The sequence below is a fragment of the Brassica oleracea genome, chromosome C5, assembly GCF_000695525.1.
Source record: "Brassica oleracea var. oleracea cultivar TO1000 chromosome C5, BOL, whole genome shotgun sequence".
NCBI classification, from domain to species: Eukaryota; Viridiplantae; Streptophyta; class Magnoliopsida; order Brassicales; family Brassicaceae; genus Brassica; species Brassica oleracea.
In genome coordinates, this window is record NC_027752.1 from 18,602,573 (window position 1) to 18,616,121 (window position 13,549).

The 13,549-nt window shown below is 35.0% G+C and overlaps 2 protein-coding genes across 2 annotated transcripts; one reads left to right on the forward strand and one right to left on the reverse strand.

Moving 5' to 3' along the window:
• Nucleotides 1-99: 99 nt before the first annotated feature.
• LOC106344695 lies at nt 100-867 on the reverse strand. Its single transcript, XM_013784015.1, has 2 exons — nt 632-867; nt 100-547 (listed from the first exon to the last, which is right to left on the reverse strand). The coding sequence occupies exons 1-2, from the start codon at nt 865-867 to the stop codon at nt 100-102; spliced, it is 684 nt and encodes a 227-aa protein (XP_013639469.1).
• A 9,402-nt stretch (nt 868-10,269) lies between these two features.
• On the forward strand, nt 10,270-12,594 carry LOC106344696. The gene has a single exon (XM_013784016.1). It carries the CDS (start codon nt 10,270-10,272, stop codon nt 12,592-12,594), a length of 2,325 nt encoding a protein of 774 aa, XP_013639470.1.
• The last annotated feature ends 955 nt before the right edge of the window (nt 12,595-13,549 follow it).

Below are 13,549 nucleotides of genomic sequence, written 5' to 3' on the forward strand. Positions count from 1 at the left end.
ACAGTCTCTGTGTTGTCAAGGAGAGAGAGATACCCAAAAAGAGAAAACTAATATGCAAAAACGAAATGGTATATACAAGGGAAAGTAGTGGGTTACCTTCTATGAGGAATGAGTAAAGGGAGATGCTCCCTCCTCGTTGTCCTCAAGTGGTAACTCTTCAAGGTGCTCATCAGCAGGAGTGCTCATCTCTTCAATGTAGAAGGTTTGCCCGAACACAGTTGGTTTTCTCATTTTCCCCTTGATGTCAAAGTGGAGGATGTTCTCTTTACCCAAATGGAGATCAATCGTGTCTTCCTTCACATTAACAATAGCTCCTGCTGTAGCTAAGAATGGTCTTCCTAGAATCAATGGGTCTTGAGGCTCCTCACCCATCTCAAGCACCACAAAATCTGTAGGTATCTCATACCTTTCAATCTTCACAGGGAGGTCCTCTAAGATGCCCACAGGGTACTTCACTGAATGATCAACTACCACCAGAGAGAGTCTACACTTCTTGTACTGAGTGAATCCAAGCTTCTTTGCAACAGACAAAGGCATCACGCTGACACTAGCTCCCAAATCGCAGAGACATTTCTCAAATACCATAGGTCCAAGAGCACAAGGTAGTGTGAAGCATCCTGGATCCTCTAACTTCTCTGGAACATCATGCCTCTGGATGATGGCACTGCACTCATGGGTAAGAATCATCATGCCTTCCATCTCCTTCTTCTTTGCAGCTACAACATCTTTCAGGAACTTGTTGTATTGAGGAATCAACATGAAAGCATCGATGATGGGCATTGCAACCTGAGCTTCACTCATTTGCTTCTCAAACAGAGCCTTGTACTTCTCTAAAAGTTGCTTCTTGAATCTACCAGGGAATGACATTAGTAGTACGCAATATTACAAGTATAACTAGTAAAACTCATGTAGTATAATTCGGTATATCTAACTCACTAGTAATACACGCAGTGTTACAAGTATAATTTAGTATAACTAGTAAAACTCAATAAAATTACAATAACTTTATAACTAACTCATTAGTAATACACAGTATAACTAATATAACTCAATATAACTAGTAAAACGCAGTATAATTAACTTAGTAATAACGAAATAGAACTCAGTATAACAACTTAAAAATTTATCATTATAATTTTGAAATTCGGAATTTTGAAATTCAGAATTTTGTAATTTGAAATTTTGAAATTTTGAAAATGATTTTATAAAAACATAAAAAAAACTAGAAAATGATAAAATCGAATATTCATACTTCATTAAAGTCATAAAGGTATAGGAGATTTGAGAGGCTCATAGGAGATTGCTCTTTGACATATGAGGGCATGGAAGGAGATGACTCTTTTATAACGGACATATTTTGTGATTTTGCTATAAATAATGAGAAAATTTTTCTGCCGACGCCTCTTTCCATGCTCAATCTCTAATTTTCTGGAAAAAAATCCATTTCAATCTTCTCCCAAATAACTCCAAAATACTTATAAATGCAAATGACCTACTTGGACTCTAAGAGGATCATATATGGACGGACAAATGATGCTCAAACATGCATAAACATATTCTAAATGTTCATATAATGCACCTACCAAAAACAAAAGTTCATATAATATACGGTGAAGCTAAATGGAAATGAACTTTTTATTTTTGAGAATGAATGTATGTTTACAAGAATTTGCTAATATAGCTACCGATTAATTTGTAGCTATTAGACATAATCTGTAGCTAGAATTAAGAAGACGACGGATAGCGACGGATTGATTCCTTGGCCTCAGCACCAACGCTAAGCTCAATCTGTAGCCAATCCGTAGCCAACTAGCAACAAATTAGCTAAAACAATCGTAGCCAATAGCAATAATGTAGCTACGACTTGTTCCTTTGCTAATTAGTGACAATTTTAGCTAATGAATTTATGTAGCTATATTAAATAATCACAAATTAAATCAATTCTAAATAAAATAAATAAAAATAAAAATTAATCTGAGAATCTTATATATATAAAGTAGGTTTGTGCTCTGCTCACAGCCTTCCACGTCACCAAAGAGGATGAGGCGTTTTTGGACACTTGGCGGCTCGCGACTGGTTATCTCTTTTGTTCACGCGTCTCTTTTTTTTGAAGAGAATGTTTTTTCTTCAATCAGCGATTCCTTAAACTGGGCCTTAAAATAGATGTTGTCGGGCCAACACTTCAGTCGACCAGAATCACCTTCTTCATCATATCCGCCAACCCTAAACATTGAATCGCCATTAACGTAACGCATTACCTCAACACCGAAACCAAGTCATTACGCTTCACCATTAATTTCTTCAACCCATCTCTCCCACTACCATCTCTCCCACTACGACATCTTTGATTTCCCCTTCCTTAATCTCTTTTCAACTTCTGAGGAATCGATACTATAAATAGTGAGGATGAACTTGCCAAATCTCATTGAGCCACCTAATTTATTCAGATCTTCTCCTTGCAAACACATCCTACAACAATGGTGACCTCTCATCTCCTTCGGAAAGATTTGAAGTCTGCAATGGCTCCCACTACTTCGTCTTCAATTCTATATCACACCGTCCCTCTTCTACAATACTAAAAGTTTGTATATATATAGATCCACAAAAATTTGTTTCCATTTTATTGTCGTTCTTTCTTTTCGTACCATATTATCTCTCTCTAACTCAGCAGTTATAACTATGACGAATCCACAGGTTCTTTCCGGTGAGTTGAAGGCAGCCCGGCATCGTAAGACTGTTGTCACCCATGTTTTACGTTCCTGGGAAGCAAGGAATGTCAAGAAGAGGGGTGATCTTATGGGTGTGTACTTGGTTTTTCTTGATGAAAATGTACGAAGGTACTTGACCTTACATTTTATTTTGTTTTTTTCTAAGTCTAGAAATAGATATAAGTTTTATCCGTCCTGCTACAGAGATAGCACATATACATGTAATAGCTCTGTTTTAAAACAGTTTAAACCGTGAGTGCCCTGATAAATATACATGTTTTCTTATATATTAGGATCACATACTCAGGACACATATGCTGAGAAAGCCCATGAGAGACCACTGCCAGGATTCCTAGACGAGTTAATGGGAAGAACCATCAGGTGATGCTATCTGAGTTCAACTTCACAACAAAGCTCATCTTTGACCCTAAATTATTTGTCTAAAACACTATGTGATAAATGAGGCCTTGGTTACACCCAGACTATCTCACTATCCACCCTACAACAGATGAGAGGGGAAGAAGAGATAAAGTAACTGTTGCGTTATTTAGTTATTGATGGTCACGTCCTCTGCTCATAAACAAAAACTCACAGTTCACCGATTCACATGTTTCAGGCTAGCTTGCCCGTCAAATTAGGAAGGAACATCGGCGTATAAGACAGCATTACCAAGTTGACCAAGGCCCATTTTCTCTTAAATAATCATTACACTCATTTCCTGAGAGAACACATTCTAAACACCACATAACCATTTACTTTTTTTTGTTATTCAGATATGGGACTTCAGCCACATAACCAACACGAACAAGTCATCACTCAATCTGATAACGAAAGTAAGAAAACAGTATTCTCAACCTCTGTCCCCAACACAACGTCCTGCTGCATTTATACGCCTGTCCGGAGCACTCTAAATTCCACTTTGTTGTTATCTCAGGCTTACTACCAGCCTTCCAGGCTACACCTTTGGCTTCTACTGACAACATGAACACATGCAACACTGCACTGTACACCTTCAGCTTCATGTCACGTGTTGCAGAAGCCTCACGCTGCGATCTAAGCCAATGTATACACAAGGTGATAAGAAATCATTAAAAATTGATGTGCTTACAGAAAGCTTGAACCTGATGGAGCTGGCCAAACATCAAATACGCGGACAACCAGACAGAAAAGTTCATTTATGAAGACATGCCTCATCCACAACAAACCTGGAGCTCAGTACATTGTAGGCATGGAAGGGTACTTTCTGTATAAAAACATCGACAAGGCTCAGAGCATGACTTAGAAAATTTAGGGGGTTCTATTAAAAAAAACCAGACACTTTTCAAGAATATAACGAATAAAAATCTTTATTTCAAATCATAATTTTCAATTTTTCAAAGTATACAAATTATTTATATCTATTCTATAACAATATGAGATTCTCCTAATGTTTCTATTATTATTTTAAAAATAAATTATTTTAATTAATTATTTTATTTTATATTTTGATATTTTATACATCATTATATCAAAATACATGTATGTACATGTATAATAAATTATAAACTATAATAAATTAAAAGTTTAAACAAAAAAGAAATTAAACTTTTTATTTTATTTCTTTTTCAATATTAATAATTATAGGGTAAAAAAAAATTGCATTGGGCAAATCATAGTATTTAACCCATGCGCTATATTTAACCAGACCTACGCAACATATCTCTACGGTCTTCTCATGCTCTGCACTGGAAAGATTAACGAAGAGAACACTTATTTGGATAGACTTGGCTGGGAGGAGAACAAACAAAAATCAGATGTGCTTGATGGGAATACACACGTATTATACTCTGAATTAAAAGAAAACACAAAAACTATGTATCCAATACGAACAACCATAAAAAAAACAATGCAAGAAGTGTTATTAATACATACAAATGAGGAGATCCTTGCTATCGTTTAGATTGGCTGGAGATAAGATATGAGAGTTACACATGCCATCTACCTCTTTTTCAGAGCGCTTACAAAGCTTTTCTGTATAAAAGTGGTCAACATCGAGTAAACAAAAAAAAAATTACCTTTAACAAGGTCAAATTACGGAGCCAAGCGCATACCCGAAAACACAAATTCACAAACCTGCAAATAAATCAAATCTCAGCAACATATAACAAACAACTTATCACTCCACCGCGAGCACAACATTTCAAACCTTATGACTGTTCAAGATGTAGCCGAAAATAAAGATACCACTCTCCCACACCCGTGTTAGCAAACGGCCATACCTGCATATACTTCGTAACATATTGAAGTAATCAGACACAGACACAATATTTTTTTTTTAAAGTCCACAAACACGCGCAGAAGACGCATAGTACCGTAAAGATAAAGTTTTGATTAATAATGGTGATATGAAGTTTTCTTTTCTCCAACCTCTGTCATACTTTTTTTTTTTTTTTGCTTAAGAACCTCTGTCATACTTGCATCAGACGAACAAATTTAGCGAAATAAACTACACAAAAGCAGTATAAAAACACTTTAGATGAGAGCAGTGCTAAGTCAAATTCAACGAGACAATAATGGCAACATAAAGCTCCAACATATCTTTTTTTTTTATAGATATTTTCTGGTTTAGCGGTTCATTATTATGTAGTGTTATTTTATTACAAGAAAACTATGAAAATTCATCAGGTATATATGATATTAAAAATATATACAGAATTTATGTAAAAATTAAACATTATACTACTATCATTTAATCTAAAATTATGTTTACCCATCTTGTATAATAGAATACCAATAACTTTTTCCTGACTAATAGAATACCAATAATCCATAGCATGTTATATAAATTAAAACAAACATTACCACAACATATCCAAGAAATCAGGACGTAATTGAACCACTATCAAATGAATCCGAAAAAAATATTATTTTCTTTCAACATATTTTCATTTTCATATTTTAACATATTTTCTTTAGTAAAACTATAAAATGAATTATAAATTCATGTAAAAATAAAACATACGAACCCGGCGCGTAGGGCCGGAATACCACTAGTTGAATTATAAAATTAAAATTTATTTATATATTAAAATTGGTTTACAGAACTAAACCAAAAATGTTTTTAAAAAAAATACACTAAACCGAAGCAAAAAAAATCACTAAACCGAAAAAAATTAAACCTAAGCCTAAATCTAAATCTAAACGTCTTCGTCATCATCCGCCGCACCACCATGAAGTTTTGTCTTCACTCTCCGGTGAGCAGAGGCGGCTAGCACCACCACCACCACGCCGTACCTCCTCTGTGTTCAAGCTCACGACCACCAACTCTGCTCACGACAACCCTTCCTGAACCAAAAACAAAAACAAAATCAGTGAGAGAGAGATAGTGAGTGAGAGAGAGAGAGAGAGAGCTTTCCCGGCGAGGTTCGTGGCAGAGAGAGGCTAAGAACTTCCCCCTTTATTCATCTCCAGCGAGCTAAACCATCGAAGCCTCGTAGAGATGTCAAATGGGCTTAGTGACCATGGGTTATCCAAGACCAAACCCAAATGGTCTTACCATATTAGACCCAAAAATTAAAACTGTCCAATTGGACAAAACTCCATTAAACCCAAATTAGATGGGCTTAACCACTTGGACATGGACAGTCCAATAAACACAAAAATCTAGGGTTTTCTAATTTTGGGAATATATCATATTTTACCACCAAAATCGCAAATCACGTTTTTCTGCTAAAACCACAAAATCATGTTTTTCCGCCAAAAGCGCAAAATCACGTTTTCCCGCCAAAAGCGCAAAATCACGTTTTTCCGCCAAAACCGTAAAATCATGTTTTTCCGCCAAAAGGACAAAATCACGTTTTCCCGCCAAAAGCGCGAAATCACGTTTTCCCGCCAAAACCGTAAAATTACGTTTTCTCGCCAAAATCGCAAAATCACGTTTTCTCACCAGAACCGAAAAAATTACATTTTTCCGTCAAAACAAAAAAAAATCATGTTTCCGGCCAAAAGTGCGAAATCACATTTTCCCGCCAAATCCACAAATTTACGTTTTTGCCAAAACCGCAAATTCAAGCTTTTTAGCCAAAACCGAAAAATCATGTTTTTTTGTCAAAACCGCAAAATCACGTTTTTCTCGCCAAAACCGCAAAAAAAAAAAAATTCCGCCAAATTTGTAAATTATGTTTTTCTTCCCAAAACCGTAAAATTTATTAAAATCATGTTTTTTGTCAAACCGTAAAATCATATTTTTTTTTTTTATAAAACTATGAAGTTACATTTATTGTAAAATAACTAAAAAAATATTTATCTGACAAAAATATATAACTCATATTTTTGGGCCCCATGGATAATCCATCTGGTTATGGTCCTATTTGGATTTGGGCTTTGACAATTCATGTCCAATAAACGAGATTGTCCAACTCGACAAACCCATTTGGACATGGACAGCCCAATTGACATCCCTAGTCCTACGGAACAACTATGATGCTAAATAATAAATCCATAAATGAAGAAGAAAGACAAAGATTATTAGTTATCAGAAGAAGGTACAAAGAATTACATCTGAGCGAGAGAAAGAGTAAGAAGAAACTAGTGTTTTTAAACCCGGACCGACCCGATGGTTGGACCGGGTTCGACCATGAACCGGTTATATAGTCGGGTTGGGTCTAGTAATTGGTTCGACCATGAACCGACCACGTCGATGGATTGGATTTCAAAGTTATTAAACCGATAAAAATCACTAAAACTATCAAAAATCTATAAACCATCCATTAAACATAAAACTAGTTTATATTTATAATGTTTTATGTTTTAAATTTATTTATATTTTAATTGTATCATATTTAATAATATTACTTTAAAATTTATATACTAAAAATATATTGAACCAAAGTATTGAACCAGGTTTGACCTGATCGAATCATATTGAACCGTGATCCAAAAAAATTTCGGTTCAGCTTCCGGTCCGGTTTTAAAAACGGTGGAAGAAAGAGATGAAACATGCGAGAGAAAGGAAGAAACACAAATGAACTAACCAGAACCATCTGATTATTTTTTATCAACGGTTAGTATTTGTAATCCATCAGCTAATGGATTGACCAATAGAAAGAGAGAGAAAGGAACAAATTGACCAATAGAAAGAGAGAAAGAGAATCTGTCGAAGGAAGAGAAATGAGATAAAAGAAAAAGAAAAAAAAGAATTAATTTCATCTCTTGGATCAAATCTCATCCAAGCGTGTTAAATTGTTTAAGTGAATGTAGATTAGCTAATAAGATATTCATTTATATGTTATTTGTTTTGGAGTTTGGGGTTTGAAATTAAAAGTTGGAGACTAAGATTTGAGATTAAACTTAAAGTTTTTTGCCATTAAGATTTAGAGTTTAGAATTAGTGTTTAAGGTTTAAGGTTTAAATACAAGTTATGAGTTTGAATTTTCAAAAAAAAAAATTAAAACTATAAATTTTTAGTTGTATATTAGAGTAATAATGTTTACTAGACAGACTTATAGCATATTTTAATAAATCGTATATAAAGCTACATTATGTGTTACAAAAAAAAAGCTACATTCTAATAAATTATATACATATGACTTCATTATAATTTGATAACTTAGGGTTTAGGGTGTATGCTTGTAGGTTTTAGGTCGAGTGTGTAGAATTTGGGGTTTGGGTTTTAAGGTTTAGGGATTGGCGCTCATATACATACATTTGTAGGTTAAGTTTAAAGTATATGGAGTTTGGGTTTGAAGTTTAAGTTTTCATTGATTAGGTTTTAGGGGTTGATGATAATACACACAAAATTTGTAAGTTTAGGTTAAAGTATATAAAATTAGGGATTTGGAGTTTAAGTTTTAAGTTTTAGGGATTGGTTATGATACATATGTTATTGTTATTTAGTTACGTATTTTTGTGGTTATCTATTGATAAGTATAATAATTATAGAGACAATTTATCCCTACTTAAGACATTGCTATCTAGTTACAGAGACTAACAGAATTTATCTAGCTAGAGATTGCTAAAGTTAGCTACAAATTTAGCTACAAAAATGAAATTATATATTCTCTCGCTATTTTTGTAGCTAATACATTTAGCTACGGAAACGTCTTTGCCAATCCGTAGCTAATTTGATGAATTCTTGTAATGAAGGTGTGATGGAGTGGATTTGAATTTTTTTTCTTTTGTATACTATTTCCTTAATTCTTTCTGTGTGTCTTTATCTCATACTATCAAACGTTGAGATCCCTAGTCCATTATGCCAGCATACATGATTCATGTAACATACTTATCAAAAAAAAAAAATGATTCACGTAACATTAAGCATATATATATATATTGCAATAACACTCTTATTATTAGTCTAGAAATATTGGTTGGAAAGAAAAAGAAATATACAAATACAAGAGGATAAAACAATATCATACAATAATTAAAAGGAGAATAAGAGCATCAGATAGCCTGTCCACGTAGGCCAAGAAAATCATCCAATGGGGAGCCGTTTTTTATCCACGTCACGCGGGGGATGGGCTGTTTTGTTTCCTTGATCCGTAAGATGTAAAATTTGGCCCAAAAGCCCAATCCAAAATAAACGGATTTTAATCTACAAAGGGACAAAGGACAAAAAAAAAATCTATAACCACCAAAACTAATCTCTTATGGGACAAATGAGTGTAAGTTATGATTATACCCTTAATGAAAGCTCAACATCAACCATTGGATCTGATTCTTCACGTTATAATCTGAGCCGTCCGATCTTTAAAGATGAAATATTTACAATAATGCCATTAATGAAACTTGTCTCTCAGCCGCTGGATCTTATGAGCCTGTTTTAATCTTAGCCATCAGATTTTGTCTGGGTCCCACTGAAAATTTAATCACTCTTCTTCTTCTCCATTTCTTCTTCAACCATACCCAACCACGAAAATTCATTTCCTTCACCAACCAAACCTCTATTCTTCAACTCTTCACCCACAAACCTTTACCTCTGTTTCTTAGGGTATTTTTACAGGTTATGACACCGTGAAACATCCCATTTGCGTCGTCCTTGGTTCTGAAATCTATTGGTAAGTGTAAACTCTCTTCCTCTCTCTTTTTTGTCTTTCTCTCTTATATTTTTATTGTTATTTGTTTCGGTTAAGTCATATAAAATACATGTTACCTGTTAGTCAGATTATAAGGTTGGTTGATAGAATTTTGTTAGAGTATGAAACATAAAATTGCAAAAGAAATCGTTTTTGTGTATGGTACAACCGGTACAACTTGTAACACAAAATTTTTTAACAACTAGTTTCACTGGTACAACTGATGTAGTATTACTAACATTTTTATAGAAAATGTATCATTAGTAAATCTGGTACAACTAAGTGTAACACATTGAATAGGTGGTATTGATACACCTAATATAACTTGTAATAGTCATGTGCAAAATGAACGTCCGATAACTGGTATTACTTGTATAACTTATAACTAGTTTGATATGTAAACCCGTCAAAGTGATAATATAACAGATATTTTTTACAACCGTAAAACTCATATAACTTGTACAACTACTCAATAATATTGTTGTTTTTTACTCATTTCAGGAAGTATGGATAGCAATGGATCTGTGGTGATACACTTTGAACATGGTGTAGACCGACATATTTCTACTTTGGTGATGAAAGGAAGATATGAGGAGATTACTTATTCCCACTTGGTTGATAGAATAGGCAAAAAACTGAAGATTGATGTAGATGCCACCAAGCTTCAACTGAGTTACTTTCCGCTGGTCTTGAATAATAAAAATTCTTGTTATATCTTGGATGATGAAGATGTTTTAGGATATTTGATGATGGTAGATAAGAAGAACCGACGTTGTGTCTTGCATGTGGAACTTGCCAAAATCGTCTCAGAAAATCAGAGCAACGAGATGTTTTCTATGAATGAGGAAAATCTGAGTGATGCCAGAGCTAATGATGGCATAGTTGAAGTTGGAGAGTTGGAAATTGTTCCTCATATTCAGGAGGATGAGTTTGAGCATGAGAAAATCAGTGAAGAGGGTGATGAAATGGATGATAGGGAGGAGTTGCCGGCTGTTATAGCAGTTGAACCTCCTGTTGTCAATTCAGAATGGGATGATGGCATTGATATTAGTCTTCATCAAGAATTTGCGACTAGAGAAGAAGTGAGGGATTTAGTGGACAAAGGTGTGCATTCCAATTGTTTTGAGGTTGATATACAGAAGTCGAATCCTCGGGTTTACATATTGAAATGTCGTGGGGCTGGATGCATATGGTATTTACGAGCTGCAAAGCTGAAGAACTCTGATTTTTTCTCTATCAGAACGTATAGAAAGATTCATACGTGCTCTCGTGGAGATGCAAGTGTCATGAAGAAGAAGAAAAGAGGCACACCAAGCTTGGTCGCATCAGTGGTGCACTCTGATTATCCCGGCAAATACAAGACTCCGGATCCAAAGACTCTCATAGATTTGGTGCAGAACAAGCTGGGTGTTAAGGTTTCATATTCTACGGCTTTGAGAGGGAAAAATAAAGCTTTGAGTGATTTACGTGGTAACCCGGAGGAGAGTTTTGCTAGGCTGCCATCTTACTTGTACATGTTACAAAGGATGAATCCTGATACCATTACACGATTAGAAGTGGATGAGAAGAACCAGTTTAAGTATATGTTCTTTGCGCTCGGAGCTTGCATCGAAGGGTTCAAGGCGATGAGGCAAGTGATAATAATGGATGGAACTCACCTGAAGGGTGTGTACAAAGGAGTGCTTCTCATTGCCACTGCTCAAGATCCAGATCATCATCATTATCCCCTTGCTTTTGCAGTAGTAGATGGTGAGAAAAATGCAAGCTGGGAGTGGTTTTTAACTATATTAAAAACTTTGATACCAGATGATCCTCAGCTTGTATTTTGTACTGATAGAAACCAAAGCATCATCAAGAAAGTACACGAGGTATACCCATTGGCGATCCATGGATATTGCAATTATCACTTGTCTAATAATGTCAGCGGAGCTTGCAGCAATGTTAACAAGAAAGGGGTTGCCAAAAAATTTAGAAGTATTGCTGGTATTTACAGTGAGGTGGAGTTCATCAAATGCTACAACGATTTCAGGAAAATGTATCCTCAAGCGGCCGAGTATCTAGATGACAGTGTTCATGAGACAAAATGGGCAAGATGTAAATTTCCGGGAGAAAGGTACAACATAGACACAACCAACACTGTTGAATCTATCAATGGTGTTTTGAAGGAACCAAGGAAATATGCGTTGTTGCCAATGCTTGATGTGATCGTGGAAAAGATAACAGAATGGTTCAACAAATACCGTCTATTATCTCTACGCGTACCAGAGAGGCAGATACTAATCCCACATGTGCATGGGATATTGCATCACATATATCCTTCGGCTAAAAAGCTGAAGGTGACCGAGCTAAATACATTTGAAGGTCACTACAATGTGCTTGGCGAGGATGGTCATGGTTATTTGGTTGATCTGAGCAACAAAACATGCTATTGTAGGTGTTTTGATATTGATCGGTATCCTTGTGTGCATGCACTTGCTGCCATCATGGCGCGTGGAGAAATGGCTGAACATTATTGTTCTAGGTATTACTGGATGGAGCAGTGGACTTTGGCATATTACAGGACAATATATCCAGTGCCTCATCATTCAACATGGGAAAGTTCTGAAATTCCTGAGGAAATCCGATATCAGGTTGTCCTCCCTCCGTATGTGGAGAAAAAAAAAGGAAGACTACAAGTTACTAGATTCCCATCTGCCGGAGAATATCGGAGGAAGAGAAAGAAGAAGTTTCCACCATTGATTGGTGAAAACGAAGAAAGTGGCAGTGATGGCACTGACAGTGATAGCAGTGGTAGTGACAGCAGTGACAGCAGTGGAAATGAGAACGAATGAGGTGACAACGAAGGAAGTGGTAACGAAAAAAATGATGAATGAGTCTCATTTGTGTTGTAGAATTTATTTGTGTGCTGTGGAACTTATTTGTGTTGTAGAATTTATTTGTGTGCTGTGGAACTTATTTGTGTTGTAGAATTTATTTGTGTGCTGTGGAACTTATTTGTGTTGTAGAATTTATTTGTGTGCTGTGGAACTTATTTGTGTTGTAGAATTTATTTGTGTGCTGTGGAACTTATTTGTGTTGTAGAATTTATTTGTGTGCTGTGGAACTTATTTGTGTTGTAGAATTTATTTGTGTGCTGTGGAACTTATTTGTGTTGTAGAATTTATTTGTGTGCTGTGGAACTTATTTGTGTTGTAGAATTTATTTGTGTGCTGTGGAACTTATTTGTGTTGTAGAATTTATTTATGTGTTGTGAAACTTTATTTATGCATTATGTTGTTTCAATCAGGTAATACAGGTGCAACATGGTAAAACTTGATAAAATATAACACTCATATATTTGTGTTGTCTTACTGGTACAACTCGTAAAACTCAAATAGGTTCGACTGGTAAATCTAGGACAACTATGTCTAATTTACTAAAATAGGATCTACTAGTATAACTAGTACAACTGTGCAGGTTGTAAAATTTAAATATTCTTTTGGGTGTTCCCTATTAAAAAACCAATCAAATAGTCTAATTTTTAAGTGTTTGGAAAGGTGTCTTTGTGTTTTGTATTGTGTTCTTTTTTTTTTTTTAGATTTCTAACTCCATCACAAAAGTTTGTTTGATCTACCTTATACTTTTAAGGTTTGTTAACTTGTTTGTCCACTTATTTTTTACAAAACATACATGACAAGTATTTTCACAATAGTGATGATTTCATTGTATCCGGGCAAGCATATGTAAACATACAACAGTGGTACAACTAAGGTAATTGTATTTTTTATATGGTACAACTAATATTTT

Bases quoted from the DNA above. Each gene is read 5' to 3' on its own strand.
- LOC106344695 (XM_013784015.1), bottom strand. From the start codon at position 867: ATGTCATTCCCTGGTAGATTCAAGAAGCAACTTTTAGAGAAGTACAAG. The intron at 548-631 runs GTTAGAGGATCC...TTTGGGAGCTAG, and splicing joins AGGCATGATGTTCCAGAGAA to TGTCAGCGTGATGCCTTTGT.
- LOC106344696 (XM_013784016.1), top strand. From the start codon at position 10,270: ATGGATAGCAATGGATCTGTGGTGATACACTTTGAACATGGTGTAGAC.